The following is a 16,008-nucleotide window of genomic DNA, read 5'->3' as shown; positions in this document are numbered from 1 at the left end:
GGTCCCTTCTTTTCTAATAGTTGTACCACTTTTTCATATTAAGTTTTAGTTTGAGGACTGATTAGCTAGTATCTGATTTTCAAGTTGTTCTAGAAAAAAAAATGCACTTAAGTCTTGGTTTATATGCAGAGAATGAAATTGCCTTGCTAGAAATTTAAATGTATTATTAAGCATTATAATTTTTAAAAGCATTATAACTATCATCTGCAATTTAAAGTCAGTAGGAATCACGAAAACAAGGAGACTTTGAGTGATGATTATATTAAATACCAATGAAGCTAGGCTAAGCCTAATTCTGCCCTTTTGTCTCTAACAATCCTCTGAACTAAAAGCACACTGGGAGCAGGGAGAGGCTTGTGCATCTTACCTGACTATTGCTGAGGTCTGGGATGGCACATTGGAAGTAACTGTGGAAGAACACAAAAACATGTAAAAATTAAGCCATAATAAGAGTTATGAGAAAACTTCCAATTTTTACTAATTTCTGGCAGTAGTATTTTGTTATTCCATGGGGTGAAGAGGAGGTGGCATCCTTTTTTTCCTACTATACTGAGCAGCTGAATAGCCATGATGGATTATTTGACACAAGTGTTCTAAGTGGCATTATTTAACTACAGTTGACAACCAAGCACTATCCAGCTACTCAGTCCCCTCCAGTGGGATGAGGGAGACAATCAGAAGAGTAAAATTGAGACAACTCATAGATTCAGATAAAGGCAGTTGAACAAACAGAAAAGGAAAAAAATGATAAAGATAGTAATAATAGAGAATATACAAAAACAAGTGACTCACAATACAGTTGCTCACCACTTGCTGACTGATTCCTAGACAATCCCTGAGCGTGAGCCTCCAGCCCACTTTCTCCTCAGCATGATGCCATAAGGTCTGGAATATCCCTTTGGCTGGTTTATGTGTCCCCTCTCAACCTCTTGTGCCCCTCAGCTCTCTTCCTGGCAGGGCATGAGAAACTTACTTTAGCAACAAAAATGTAAGTGCATTTTCAATATTCTCATATTAAATTCAAAACACAGTACTGTACTATTTACTGGAAAGAAAATTAACTATCCCAGTCAAAACCAGAACATAAATAATTTGAACTTGTTAGAAATTAAAATCTAGCTGAAGTGAAAGCTATGAATTCAGTGCAAATACTGTATTACCATGTCACACACAGACGACTTATGGTTTCTTTTGATCTTGAAAGCTGGCTGTACACAGCTGTGAATTTGCACAGCTGTCAGCTGCTTTACAAGGCTAAAGGAGAAGAACAAAGAATGGGTGTAAAACTGAGCTCTGTACTTAAGAGATACAGTCTTTGCAATCGGAATGAGAGATGGGTAGAAATCCATGGTTTTCCATTTGGCCAGTTCCATTGTGGCCAGCTAATAGGGATTGGGATAGAATCTTGGCAATATGGTGCCCAGCATTCTCCTCAGGATCACAGTGAAACAATGTATATATTGTTTGCTGTACTTCCTACATTAATTTATGCAAGTCAAGGCTTGAGTCTAGGTGACAAAATCCAAAAGACTTTTAGCTCCAAATACCGTACAAGTCAGGCTGGTTGTTTGAAGGCCACTTGTCAGCAGCTCTTGGTGGTGCAGTACTTACACAGATTGAAACATTTAAGCCTCAAGTGGCTTTAGAGCATCCCAGACTCCTTAAATAAGCTATTGACATTGTTTATCTGCCATTGAGATGAACAGAAGTGGTGCTTCTGCTGATTCATAAAGAATGCTGTGTTGGTGTTCTCTGTATGGGCATGAGGCAGTGCCTCTTCTGGAAGCACTTATGTAGCAGACAGGATTCTGGATCATTAAAACCAAAAGGAAGTCTATGGATTTGGCATCACAGAATCACAGAATGGCTTGAGTAGGAAAAGGACATTAGAAATCATCCAGTTCTGGGTTGAAACTGGCATGGGTAGGGACACCACTTGCTTTGGGAAAATGGTGCATAGTCTTGTAAAAGTGGCAATTAGAGTGGTTAATTCTGTGTGTTGAAGTTTCATGGTAAGTAAATACTAGCAAAATGAAACTAAATGAAAGACAGCATCATTTTCTCTCTGTGCTGTTGAAAATTCACTGTTGGATGGACCTACCTGCTACTTCCAGCTTTTCATTATGAAAGTTTTGTGAGTTTTTTCCCAGCCCATACGTTTTACTTTAAAATACCTTTCTGGAATTTCATTTACAAAAATTGTGAAAAAAAACCTTCCCATGTTGCCCCCTTCCCTTCAGCAATCATTGAACAAATCAAGATTTCCCTCTACATTCTTGTTCTTCATTTTATCTGCAGTCCACTGCAGAGCTGTTGCACCAGTCCAGCTGAAAATCTGCACTCTCCTGAATAACATCATTAGTCCTATTATTCTGAAGGTATTTTTAGAATGTTTAGACTATGGAGTGTAGCCTCCAGCGAGAAGAAACAACATGGGTGCAAGGTCTGAAAAAGCAGGTGTATGTGACACTTCCAGTAAAACACTATTGCATACAAGCTATGTCAACTCAAATCCTCTCCATTTTCTTAGGGCATTTGCATTTACCCCAGAATTGCAGCCATCTATCACAACCACTTTGAACTGCTATTTCATATTTGTACAGGGCTCTTGCTGGGTTGTTTTCTTTAGGAATGGGTTTTCTTCATGGTTTGAGGGGAGTTTCAGTTGGTTTTTGTTGGGGATTTTTTTTCTTCTCCAAACACCACTAACAGTAAAAATAAGTCTCAAACAGGACACCTGACTTGCTAGTGACAGTATACAGAGACAGAATTCTCTGCTTTAGTGTTTTGTAGTGTAATCCTCATTCCCTGCCCCTTCCCTTCCACTGCAGCAGCCACGGATGGAACAACCTCAGCAAGTTATACACAGCTTTCCACGACCAGTATCCCTGCTACTCCTCTCCAAAGGCATTATCTGCAGTCTTGATGTTTTCCTGCAGATGTGTACAAGTCCTGTCCTCACTAGCAATTGTACCTTTTCTTCATATTGCTTTAAGTTGCTTAAAAGCTGTTAGGTGTTGAGTGCTTCATTCCATTTCTGAATCCAGGGCCAGCAGGTACTCGAGAAATGAACGCAGCTACAGCATGCCTGAGCTGGAATGCTTTATGACCTACTTCTGTCTCTGAATTCCTCAGGCTGGAAATATGCAGGATTCGACTTTGAAATGTATCTCTTATGACACTAGAACAAATGCAGTGATTAGATGCAATGTACTCAATGAAGTCATTCTGCAGTGATTATGGGGATTAAACTGACATGGCTCTACTCACTGCTTCATTTTAGGCATTCTGGTTTCAAGATATTGTGAATTCTAGCACCTATAAAGGAGATTGGTAAGTAATAAGAAGACCCGCAGAAAAAAACCTCTTTGCTTCCCCTGTGTGGTCAGTTATGTTCACCATATCATCCAATCTGTAATTTCACAAATTCCATTTCTGACAATTTTTAAAATATTTTTCCATCTGAAAAAGATGTGGAAAATAATTTTTGTTTTCATACCCTTTGTATTTCACAATTGCTAATACAGTCTATGTATCTTTTGCAACACTAAATTTAAATACTGTTTTACGAGATAAGCTATTAATATGTTGGTATTTAAAAGCTACTAAATTTGAAGAAAAAAATAACATGCAAGTGTCACATAAAACAACATTAAAATACACAAAACCTTTCTCAGTGCCCTGTATTAGGTGGACTGACTGAGGGCAATCTTAGTATGCAATGATGGCACTCACAACCTGCAGCTGTGTTCACTGTCTTTAACATACTCTTAGAGCAGTTTCTTAAGGTCATGCACCAGAAGCTGCTTTACAATCTGAGAAACTAAAACTACTACAGAAATCTAAGGGAATAGTATGAAGTAAATTTTAGTATTTTTTCATGAAGTTCTAGCCTATTTTTCAATTTTAAAAAATGAAGTTGTGGCAATGCAAATAAATATTTCTTAGCATTACCTCCTAAAAGATTAAATTTGGTTGTCTGTCAATTCAAACCCTGCTACAGCACTGTCCTGCAGAGAGAGATTTATGTTTATACCCTTTTGATAGGCTGAAACCTGTGTCCAGAAGAAAAGGACAATGCATATTGTTCAAACCCAAATAAGGGTAGTGGTTCAAACCAGTAAGCGTGGTTTGTAACAAGATCTAGAATGACCACATTTCATGCAACAGTCAGATCATGAACATGCTCTGCATGCCTCATGCCTGCACAGGGACAATGAATATGTTGCACCTTGGTCTGTCCAGAGTTCACTCTGTATACACACACTGTGCACCCCTCTCCTCCCTGACAGCCCACATCTGTCTTGCTACAAGCAGGTGACAGCAGTTGATAGAAGAAGCTTCTGCCCATGTTGGCTGATTTAAGCAGTGAAAACCTGGACAACAGGACAACTCCCAAGGTAATGGTGGCTCTTGACACTTTTTCAGTGCTAGGCATTTCAATAAAGTCATTCAATAGAAAGACAAGTGTGTGCAAGTAATGGAGATTTAAAATTAAAACACTGTGCAAAGAAAGAAAAACAGGAAATCCATTATCGAGCTACTGCTAAAAAGATGAGAATATTTTCTTGCTAAGCAACAAAATCTAAGTAATTATTTGTAATGGATTATCTCTTAGAAAGTTACACTTGCCTCTTTATCAGTTACTTTGATGGTAATCTGGACATAACCCTCAAAAACCTGTCTGGACAGCTATTGCATCAAAAACTTCCTTCATAACTAGCACAACTCATTTACATAAACTTGTTTTTCAGCTGAGGAACTTGTTGAGTCATGTTTGTGAGGATCTGCCAAGTTGCTGAGCTGGTCCCAGACAGCTGCAGTCACGCTTCCAAAAACTGCTTGCTCCTGCTGATGCCACAGAGTTGTGCTGTTCGTGTTTTCTGCACTATTTTGTGCAGTGCATTCATTCTGACAGAATAAGAGCAAAGACAGAAGACAACAACACTGCTCATCATTCAAAAGCCTGAATAGACAGTAACTTTTTCATCTGTGCCACCCTGATTCTGAAGCTTCTCTGTAACTCTTAACTCTTTTTCATGAAGTTTTCATGAATGGTACTTGCAGTTCTCCCCTGGGGAAACCACTGTGTACACTGGGGCTTAGCATACCCTCTTCAATATTTTGTTGCCAGCTGGATGTGTTGGCAAAGCAGAAAAATAAAGACACCACCACAGATAAATACTGAATAGATACCTTCAGTTCTTCATCCTGGTACATTGCTTCTGTATGTATGTATGCTGCACAAAACATGACCTGTGAAATTCACAGGGTGACTGAATGGTTGAGGCTGGCAGGGATCTCTGGATGTCATCTAGTCCAACCACTGCTCCAGCAGGGCCACTTAGAGCTGGTAGTCCAAGATCACTCCCATACGGCTCTGCAGTATCTCCAAGGATGGAGACACTGCCACCTCTCTGGGCAACCTGTGCCAGTACTAGGTCACCCTCCAAAGAAAAATGAGTTTCCTGATGTTCAGAGGGAACCTTCTGTGTTTCAGTGTGTACCCATTGCTTCTGGTGCTGTCACTGGGCACCCCTGGAAAGAGCCTGGATCCATCCTCCTTGCACCCTCCCTGCAGGTATTTATGGACATTGGTGAGATCCACGAGCCTTCTCTTCTCCAAGATAAGCTGCTCCATTCCCTCTGTGGCCTTGGTGACCATACACTGGACTTTCTCCATTGTGTCCGTGTCTGTCTTGCCCGGGGAAGCCCAGTGCTGGGCCTGGCACTCCTCGTGTGGCCTCCACAGCGCTGAGGGGCAGGATCACCTCCTCTGCTCTGCTAGCCATGCTCCTCGTGCTGCAGCCCAGACGCCACTGGCCTTGTCACAGGGACACGTCACTGCCTTCTGTTCGGATCGGGGTCCAGCAGGAGCCCCAGGGCCTTTCCTGACAAACTGCTTCCAGCGGAGCAGTCCCGCCCGTGCTGGTGTCTAGGGTTGGTCCCAGCTGCAGGACTGCTTCTTCCCATACTGAACCGCTTGAGGTTCCTGTCAGTCCCTTTCTCCAGCCTGTCCAGGCCCCTCTGGATGGCACCAGGACCCTCTGGTGTATCAGGCACCGCTCACAGCTCGACGCCACCAGCACGGGTGCGGCATCGCTGTGGCACCATCGCCAAGAGTGCCCCTGCCCCTCATCCACAGCATTCATGAGGCTGTAACAGAGGATTGGACCCAGTACTGACCCCGTAGTTTTTTCCTTAAGCCTTAGCCTTTTTTTTTTTTTTTCATGTAATTGTACAGGAAGCTGTGGTAATAACAAATAACATTTCCCGCATTTTTTGGATAGATCGTTCTTTGAGTCAAATACCGCTACAACTCTGTGAGTGAAGCCACACACGGCGGGTTGGAGCCCCCCGAACACACTTTGCATCGCCCACTGCCACCCTCTGGGATCGTGTTTCATTCGCGCTTGCAGCCCTTTGTTCACGGGTGTGTGTCACAGCGTTTCTACACATCCCCGAGCTCCTGCGCCCTCCCCGCCCGCCCCACCTCCCTCAGCCTGGCGGAAGCCGCGCGCGCGGCCCCGGCGCTGATGTTGCGCCCTCTCACAGGCTGCGACACTTGACAGACAGTGCATTGACCAATGGAATCTCGCATCGCGCTGCTGGGGGCGGGCCCTCCCCACCGCCGTGACGCGAGGCGGGGCGGGGAGGGTGCTGGTGTCATGGCCGCCGCCGCCGGAGCCGCGTCCCCAGCGGACAAGGAGAGGTACCGTGGGCACGGCTTCTGCGCGGTCGGGTCTCTCGTGGGTTCGTTTGCTTACGTGTCACTGAGGGTTCGCGAAAAATAAAACGCGAGCGGAGCATGGGGTGGTGGTTTAAATCCCTCTGGAGTGAGGGATGATGGTGGTTGAAATTAAACCCCTGAGGAACAAGGGGTGATGGTCACACTTGTGTGGTTGGGAAGTCAGTAAAGAGACTGGAATTCCCGGGCAGAATCCAGACCGGGTCGACTCATAAAGATGGCAATAGCAAAGAGTGGAGAAAACTGCTTGACAAGAGGAGAAAACAGTAAGAGTTGAGGTTATTTGGGCTGGTTTTTAGACGCAGCAGGGTACGCGATCCTTGTCAGTTTTGCTGTTCAGGTATTTGGAATCTGACTGCACCATATGTTTTACTCATTTTCCCTATTTTCTTATGCTGTCACAGATCCTTATTTAAATTAACTTCTTCTTGGTCTCAGCTAGTTGTTTTTACAAATTGTCTAATTGGTGTGTAGTTGGGGTTCTGTCACGCTAGTGCGATCTATGTGCTTGACAGGTGTAAATCTATTGAAAAATCTTAAGCAACTTTCTAAGCGCTGTTTTTCAGTAGCTGTTATAAATGTACCCAGAGTTGGGTTGATCTGTGTGTGAATTTATAAAACAAAACAAAACAATCACAGAACTTAAGTTATCTAATAGTGTAGTAAAACCTTTGCAGGAAATGTTCCTTCTTCTCAGAGAAATATGTGTGTTCCAGGTTTAAAGGTTGTAAGAAATAGGTCTAAAAGTTCTAGTTCAGCCTTTTTTTTTTTTTTTCTTTTCCTCAGAATGGGCGGTGCCATCCCTTGTACACATAGCGCCCCAAAAAAAGGGCATCTTACTGAGCAGTCTAAGGAAAATAAATGACTTTTCTTAAGCTGCTGTGGGAACTTCTGTGTTGTAGTCATGACGTTTATTTTCTGTTTTACTGGGAAGATACTTCGTAGGTGTTAAGGTGTTTTTATAACTTGCTTAAACTCACTGTTTTCTCTTAGATTCATCTGCATTTATCCAGCTTATTTGAATAACAAGAAGACAATAGCAGAAGGAAGAAGGATACCTATAGACAAGGTAATTTTATGCGTGGCAGGAAAATTGGACATTTTGTTTCGTATGTAACAATGTTTAGAGCGCTGGAAATCTTTCCATTCCCCCATGGCATGGAAATTGCAGTGTATTTGAAGGTGCCAGCATTTGAATTTAGTAGGAGGGCCCTGGGCTGAAGTGTTGGCTTTCATGTGAGGAGCACTTTGAGCAAGGTGAAATACTGAGGAGCTGAATGCACTTAGCCACCTACACAGGTAGTTTGCAGAATTGGAAAGCAATGCTGAAAAGAGTAGCTAGCTAATGATTGAGTTCTGGTGGCTGACTATATGAGCCTATACTCTGTGTCACACAGGCATGGTAGTTACTGCTGCTTTCAACATGTCCAGAAATAGTTTTTTGTCATCTCACTCATTTGTAATAATTGTAGCAAGCAGTTCTGGGAATATGAAGAGCTTAACTTCCTGCTTAGGGTTTGGGTTTTTTTTTTTTAAATAAAATCTTTCTTGAGTATGCAAGTTGCCTATCAAAGGTCTGCCTATGGGGGAATCTGCTGCCCTGTGGGTAGAAATTTTGTGGTTTTTTCCTCAGTCCTTGCTGTAAGTTCACTGTTGCTGATTCACAGCTTTTGTTATCTCTATACATACAGTAACTGTTAACTAATTTCAGTTACTCTTTCTAAGCAATTCTTTAACTTGCTCCCCTGTTTTAGTGAATTCTATCTCACCTGTTTCCTGATACCGTAGCCCTTTTTTTTTTTTAATTTTTTTAATTTTAGTGTTTTCTAAACCACAGCAGCACTGACAAATGACTTCTACACTAGATTTGAGTTCTACGCTAGATTTGTACCTTCTTTTTCCCCGTCAGCTTTTCCTAGATACAGAGTATAGGGTGGGAAACTGATACCTATTTTTGTATAGGCAGATCATAGTTGACAGCCAATTAATTTTAACACATTGTTTCAACAGGCTGTTGAGAATCCCACATCTACAGAAATCCAAGATGTATGTGCAGCAGTAGGATTCAATGTGTTACTGGAGGTAATTTAAAAAAAAGTCCTCACATACAAAGATCCCCCAAATTTATGTGTCTCTGTTCTTTCAATAACTTATAACTTGTGGTTCAGAAGTTTTGTTATTAACTTTACTTGCTTTATATAATAACTCACCATAATCATGAAGTAAATGTTGGAAAACTGATTGAATGTGGAAAACCACAGATCTCTCAGACAATGTGACTTTTAAAGCTTATAAAAAGGTTACTTCTGCTTTACTACCTTTCTTAGAAGACTTTCCTGGATACTTAAAAGTGTGTCAGAATAAAAGCTGCTTTTACAGGCTACAACTTTGCATATTAAGCTTTTAAAAAGAATTTTTTTTAATGGGAGGTGATGACCTTTGCAGTTAATCATGTATTGGAATAAGTTTCTGATAATTGGAATCTTCATAGTCCTTTGGAGTTACGTTTCAGCCAGAGAACGTTAGCTTTTTATTGCAGTACATGCTTGCTCTTTAAATAGTTTATTGGTTACTTTTTCCTTAGGGAATGAGTCTGGATTTCTAGAGACATAACTGCACTCGAACTTCAGGTAATTTCCTGAAGTAATTATTAATTTAGATCAGTGTTACTTTTTCTAAGAAGAATATAGGTCCTCATCCAGAAATACCTAAAAGCCTGGTACAAAATCACTTAGTTTTTCAGAAGTATCTGGGCAGTGCACGCCATCAGTACTGAGAAACCAGTGATGTTTCATTAAGAATGAAGGCTATAATTAGCCAAAAGCAGTGACTGTAACGTATCACTTGCTATCCCTAGGTGTCCAGAAGGGTTTGTAGCAGAGATAAAACAAAAACCTGTGCCTCTGTGGTGCAGACCACTGGGGATGTTAAATGGTCCCTGTAACAGTTTACTCACAAAATTGCTCAGTACCAGGAGTTGTTTCCAGCAGAGCCTCTGAAACAGTTGTGTCTTCCAATGCATGTTATAATACATTTCTCCTTTTGTGTGACAGAAAAACAAGATGTATCCCAGAGAGTGGAACAGAGATGTCCAGTTCAGAGGTAGAGTACGAATCCAACTCAAGCAAGATGATGGCAACCTATGTTTACCTCAGTTTCCAACACGTGAGTAGTGCCTAGGTTTAGGTACCTCAGCTGTTAATAAATCAGAAAGACTTGGCTTATTTTATGTTAACAGCCTGTTTAATTAGTTTTAACTGTTATAATTTCTACAGTTTAACATTAAATCTTGTTACCTGTATAAGTCAACAAAATTAAGTTGTGAGCATTGAGTAAAGTTTGTAAAACGCTGTTGACATTGGTGCTGCTGCTTCTGCAGCAGTGTCATTGGAGGGGCTTGTGGGGAATGTTGTGTGATTGCTGCATTAAACAAAGCATCTATTCAGTTTTGGGTTGCTGATTTGTTGACATTTAAAACAGTTTAGTGCTTAAATGGCTAAATTCCACCATTTTCTAGGACACAGATGTCATCGGGGCATCAGAGTGGATGCTGAATTTGTATAACACAATACTGAGTTCAACTGAGTTTTACACTGGCAATTTTCATATGTTAACAATGAACCAGCTGCCCTTAACTAACTAATAGGAATTACGCTTCTTGAATGACAATTTCATCTTTTGCATTTTTTCTGAAGATGAATGCCTGTGTAAAAGGGAAACAGCATGTATCTTAAGGAAAGAGCAAGAAGAGTGCTGGGTGTACAGTAGTACACAAGAGTGCTGGCAGAGAGAGACGATTTAAAACCAGAGTCCTGCTGGAAGGCAGCAATACTTTTCTAAAAATGTGTGTAGCTTTTGCCTGATCATTCTGTCCCCAGTGTTCTGGGCCAGTAGGAGGTGGAAGGAAAGAATAGGAGGAAGCATGTATACACTTTGGAGATGGTCAGGTTATGTGGCTTCTCCAGTCTACTATGACATTTATCTGTCCTGCACATTTTTTCTTTCCCCCAGGAATTTTTCACAAGCTACTTGCTGTACCAGGGGGAGGAAGCAGATCATCTAGGCTTGATATCCATTCTTATCATAGCAGGCATGCATTGATCTCTCCCTGTATTTTAGGTAAATCAGTGATGCTGTATGCTGCAGAGACCATTCCCAAACTGAAAACAAGAACTCAGAAGATGGGAGGTAGTGATCAAAGCCTTCAGCAAGGAGAGGGAGGCAAGAAAGGTAAAGGGAAGAAAAAGAAATGAATTGACATCTGGAGTCACTGTTGCATCGCATAGTTGTACTTACAACAAATGCAGATCGACACTGTGCAGTGACTTTGAAGTGAAGATACAAGCAAGAAATGAAGAGGTGAAGCTGAGTAGAACTGCCTGCTTTTCTTGGAACTGGAATGCATGTAACTGCCTTGCATCTGTGTAACAATAAATATCTTTTCACACATAACCTGCAAGTCTGACGTTAGCACCCATGTTAGAAGTGAAAGAACATAAGCAAAAGGGTGGGTGGGAGAAATAATTTTTTTCCAGAAGAAATATGCATCTTTTGAAATCTGGTTGCCTTAGTAAACCATTTGTTTATGATTATGAATTATGAAGCAATTCTCTTAATTCTGTGCTATTAGATATTAGGAAGAAATTCTTTGCTCTGAGGGTAATGAAGGCGCAGATTGTACAGACAAGTTGTGGATGCCCCATTCATGGAAATGCTCAAGCCCAAGCTGGATGGGACTTTGAGCAACCTAATTGTTGTGGTTTCACCCCAGCTGGCAACTATGCACCTGCATCATACAGTCCCTCTTTCATTCCTCATCCTGAATGGGATATGGAGAAGGATAATCAGGAAAGAAAAAGATTGTTGGTGTAGGTAAGAACAGTTTAATAATTGAAACGAAATAAAATGCAATAATGCAAGTGACAATGATTGTAATAAAATATAATTGTCATTATATCTTTTTTATGGAGAGATAAAAAAATTAAAACAAGTGATGCACAATACAATTATTCACCACCTGGTGACTGATGTCCAGCCCACCCCCAACAGTGATCAGTCCCTCCTGGCCAATTTCCCCGATTATATACTGCTAATATGTTATATGGAATATCCCTCTGGGCAGCTTGGGCCGCCTGTCCTGTCTTCTTGCCACACCTCCTCACTGATAGAGCATGAGGCATTCAAAAGTGCTGGGTTTAAGACAAGCACTGCTCAGAACCAAGCAGAACACCCACCAGTGTTTTACCAGCATTATTCTCACACTGAATCCAAAATACAGCTGCTGGGAAGAAAATTCACTGGATTGCAGCTGAAATCAGGACACAGGAACCCCTTATATATAATTTCTATGTATTTTCTATAATGCCAGGTCCCACTTCCCAAAAGCCCATCACTTTCCTCTCTTTTGGTACATAAAAACACACGGACAACATTCTCTTAAATTATGGACCATCCCTATGAAAGCCCCTTGTGTATGAGCTCATGAGTGGATGACCCTGGGCTCCATCTGTCAGAACCAATTTTCTGACAAGAAGGAAGGTGTGTGGTGTTGGATTGTTGCATGTGGAAAGCAGTTTTGAATCCACCACCACTGTGCTTGTCTAGTTCCCTCAAAGTTCATTCTTCATTAGTATGTGATCAAAAGGGAGTTGGGGTCAGAGCCCCCAGCACAGCACAGACAGGCACCACAAGGTGGCCCAAGTGTGGTGGGTGCAGGGCCATCATAGAAATGATAATTCACAGTGTTACACAGTAATTAATTTACTTCATTGGCTACTCTTTCTTAACATCAAATCCCTTTGAGATATATTAGACTTTTCCATCCTTTCACATGACCCACAATATGCATCCAGGTTCCTGAGCAAAAGCAAATCTGGGGATGGGGTTTTTTTTGCCTGAGGTAGGGGTAACTCAGGCTCTTTCATGTTTTTAATGTTCATTGTACAATAAGCAAAAGTTTAGGCCAGGCCGCAGCAGGCCCGTGGGCGATCTCTGGGTGTTGACTGACCAGGTGGCCTTTACTAAATGTGCACCCCAGGGTGTGAAGGTCCCACTACCCACTGTCCTCAGTGTGGTCTTTTGCCATCTATTGCATCATTTGATCTTTCCAGAGGCTGGTGCATGACAGGGAATGTGATATTCCCACTCAGTGCCATGCTCTGTGGCCCAAGTGTCTATGAGGTTCTTTGGAAACAAATCCCATTTTCTGACTCAATTATTTCTGGTGTAGTGTGCCTCCATTAGACCTACTTTTCAAGGCCCAGGACAGTGGTGTGGTTTCCAGCCATCCAAAGGTTGATCTCCGCACTGTGATCACATGGCTCTTGCCTTGGTAGATTTGGGGGACTGATACACTCAAGCTGCCTGCCCACCCCATATTGACATTTCAACCATCATCCTCCATACCAGAGAGGCTTTAACTGCTTGGCTTAATCACACTGCCTATATCACATCCATGGATGACATCTGTGATAGTGTCCATGCTCAAGTTCACTCCTCAAACACAGCATCCATTTAGCCAGGACAGGACCCTTCCCATGTTGCTCCGTGATGCCTTCCAGAGTGATGTTTGATTCTGCTGGAAAGGACTGTCTGTGTGCACACACACATCCCTTCTGCTCTCTTCTCACTATTAGGGAGAATTCTTTCCTTTCAGTGTGAGCAGTGTGCAGGTTCTCTAAAACAGAAGTGTTTAGGAGAGGAAGTCCTGTGTTCTAAGGCTATAATTGACCGTGGTCATATACAAATATCTTCAGGGTTTGTTTTTGGTTTTGTTTTTGTTTTTGTTTTTTTCCCTGCTGATGTAAGAGTTTATACCAGCTATCTCTAGATTGTCTGGCCTATTTTTTTTTTTTTTTGAGAAGTTAATTAAATGGAGGTGACAAAAATCATGGAGTATGAAATGTGGAAATAGTTTATGCTATATGAAAAGGGTGTTTTGTAGTATAAAAAACTGGACATGGTTAGAGGTTATTGAGGCACATCCGCTCTATAATAGAGTTATAGAAGTGCTAAGGTTAGTTGCAACATGGGAAAAAATATCAGGAATGGAAGATACACTTGTGATATAAAAGGCCATAATTGCCCACAGAGTGCTAGGCTCAAATTATTCCTGAATTTTCTGAGTGACGAGTAATTTTTCAGAAACTTTAAATAAGGTGAGAGCTCTGTGAAAATTGATTCGTACAAGGTAATTCATCATCATGATGTAAATTAAAGGCAGATGACTCCAGCCTTATTATGATCACGTTATGTGTAACTTTTTTTGTAAATCAGAGCTTTAGACTACAGACAGCTGAAAAATGTGGAGGTTAAGTCTTGTGGAATATAATTTATCGTGGTCTAAAATTAAATGCCTTCAGAAGTGGTCTGACCTATCAGGGTGTGTGTGAAAGAATCTTAGTGGCATTGCTTGTCAAACTTTCCCAATCTAAAAACCCAAAATAGTAACGCTATTTTAAAGTCTAGAGATCTTGCAAGGAAAGACAAGAAAGGTTTCTGAATAGAGTAATATTTAGCTCAAATACATAAAATGTAAATTAGTCTAACAAAGAAAGCTCTGTGGGTATTTTGGGTAAAACTGACTTGATTTTTTTAAAGTTCTACTAGGAAATCAGATGACTCAGATCACTACCATTAGGAAGTAGAAAACTGACTTCCCTAACTCCTATCTGCTTATCCTCCCATCTTTAAATGAGACTGTCTTGCTCTTTATGATTTCTGGCTTTAGACTAAGTATATTATATGAGCAATATTTGTTCCTAAATGAGGTAGCATAAAGTTAAACATGACTCCCCTTTTCCTGACAAAGTTTATAAACTGGATTTTCACTATTGTATTTTAATAAACTGGGTTCCTTGGAGGATTAAAAACAATCAGGTCAAGACCACCTCAGTTCTTCTTTAACAGATTATGCCTCATTTCTGGAAGCAGGCAAAATTTTATGGACCATTGTGTGTCTGGGAGTGGAAACAATTCTTACGTGAAAATACAGAAATATCGCAACTTTTAGTATGAATGCTGTGAATAATTTTTTTATTATTATTATTTTATTTTTTGAGGGGGAAGCTGGGTGATAATGAATGTCCTCTTATTCCACTTGCCTTGCTTTTACAGTTTTCTGTGAGGTTTTACCTATGCAGCATCATCATTGCTACATAGACACATCGGTCCGAGATTTCCTGTAGGTGGCAACAGTAACAAAGGAAGGCATGCATTCTTAAGTGGGAATTTACTCAGCATCCTGGACGAGAGGAATATGGATAATGAACTAGTGTCCTGGTCTAGCTCTCTGAAAGTATATGTCTGTTATTTCCCTATACAGTTTTCTAAGTACCTGAGCAAAAATTGAACATTAGAAATGGAGATCAAAATCCTTACAACAATCCTTACAACAATTTCTGTGTTGAGGATGGATACATCAGGGAGGTGTGATGATACAGGCAATCAATAACAGAATGGCTAAAAATAAGAATTCAGCACTGTTGTGAGATAGGTGGTTTATTCTTTCAGATGTATATATAGCATGTAGCTGTTACATGTATATATGTAGCATGTAGCAGAAGCACAACCATAATTACTTATTTCTAAATGTAAAGTGAGGGACCTTTAAAAGGTTATTTTGAGACATGTTTTAACTTGGGAAGTGGCAATAATGTATGTAGTTGTCAGCCTTCAGCCATGAAGTAACTGAAAGACCAGCTCTGCATAAAATAGCTGGTTTTAACTTTCCTGTGCGTACATCCTGTCCCTTGGGTGTATTTAAGAGAAACTTTGGTCCACAACTCCCTTTTGGGGAACATATACCTGTGGGATATTTGTATGCTTGGGAGCATGAGAGATGGTGGCTCCCTTGATTCCTTCTCTGGAGCAACACAGGCAGTGGAATGGAATGGAATGGAATGGAATGGAATGGAATGGAATGGAATGGAATGGAATGGAATGGAATGGAATGGAATATTTCAGTTGGAAGGGACCTAAACTGCCTGACCACTTCAGGGTTAACCAACAGTTAAAGCACACGAAGGTATTGTCCCAACAATACTCAAGTAAGCCTCAAAACTGACAGGCTTGGGGCATAGGAAGCCTGTTCCAAGGTCTGAGCACCCTCCTGGTAAAGAAACGCTTCCCAGTGTCAAGTCTGAACTTCCCCAGGCATGGCTTTGACCGATTCCCATGTTCTGTCACTGGACACCAGCTATTTAGCTTCTTCCTGATACAGACTGGCTTCTGTGGGGTTATTTTCTCTCTTAGGATAAGGG

At 41.1% G+C, this 16,008-nt stretch overlaps 1 protein-coding gene across 1 annotated transcript; it reads left to right on the top strand.

The window, feature by feature from the left end:
• The first annotated feature begins 6,627 nt into the window (after positions 1-6,627).
• Positions 6,628-11,200, top strand: SRP19 (signal recognition particle 19). The gene is made up of 5 exons (XM_033086543.1): positions 6,628-6,712; positions 7,742-7,817; positions 8,759-8,830; positions 9,802-9,913; positions 10,868-11,200. Exons 1-5 carry the CDS (start codon positions 6,669-6,671, stop codon positions 10,999-11,001), a joined length of 438 nt encoding a protein of 145 aa, XP_032942434.1. The 5' UTR covers positions 6,628-6,668; the 3' UTR covers positions 11,002-11,200.
• The last annotated feature ends 4,808 nt before the right edge of the window (positions 11,201-16,008 follow it).

Source organism: Catharus ustulatus (assembly GCF_009819885.2).
Source record: "Catharus ustulatus isolate bCatUst1 chromosome Z unlocalized genomic scaffold, bCatUst1.pri.v2 scaffold_29_arrow_ctg1, whole genome shotgun sequence".
NCBI classification, from domain to species: Eukaryota; Metazoa; Chordata; class Aves; order Passeriformes; family Turdidae; genus Catharus; species Catharus ustulatus.
Note: the sequence above shows the minus strand (reverse complement) of the source record. Positions and strands in the feature narration are given on the sequence as shown.

What these genes read in the sequence shown, in the direction of transcription:
- SRP19 (XM_033086543.1), top strand. Translation starts at nt 6,669, where the DNA reads ATGGCCGCCGCCGCCGGAGCCGCGTCCCCAGCGGACAAGGAGAG. An exon ending in TCCCCAGCGGACAAGGAGAG is followed by an intron (nt 6,713 to 7,741) that starts GTACCGTGGGCA and finishes GTTTTCTCTTAG; the next exon opens with ATTCATCTGCATTTATCCAG. An exon ending in GAAGGATACCTATAGACAAG is followed by an intron (nt 7,818 to 8,758) that starts GTAATTTTATGC and finishes TTGTTTCAACAG; the next exon opens with GCTGTTGAGAATCCCACATC.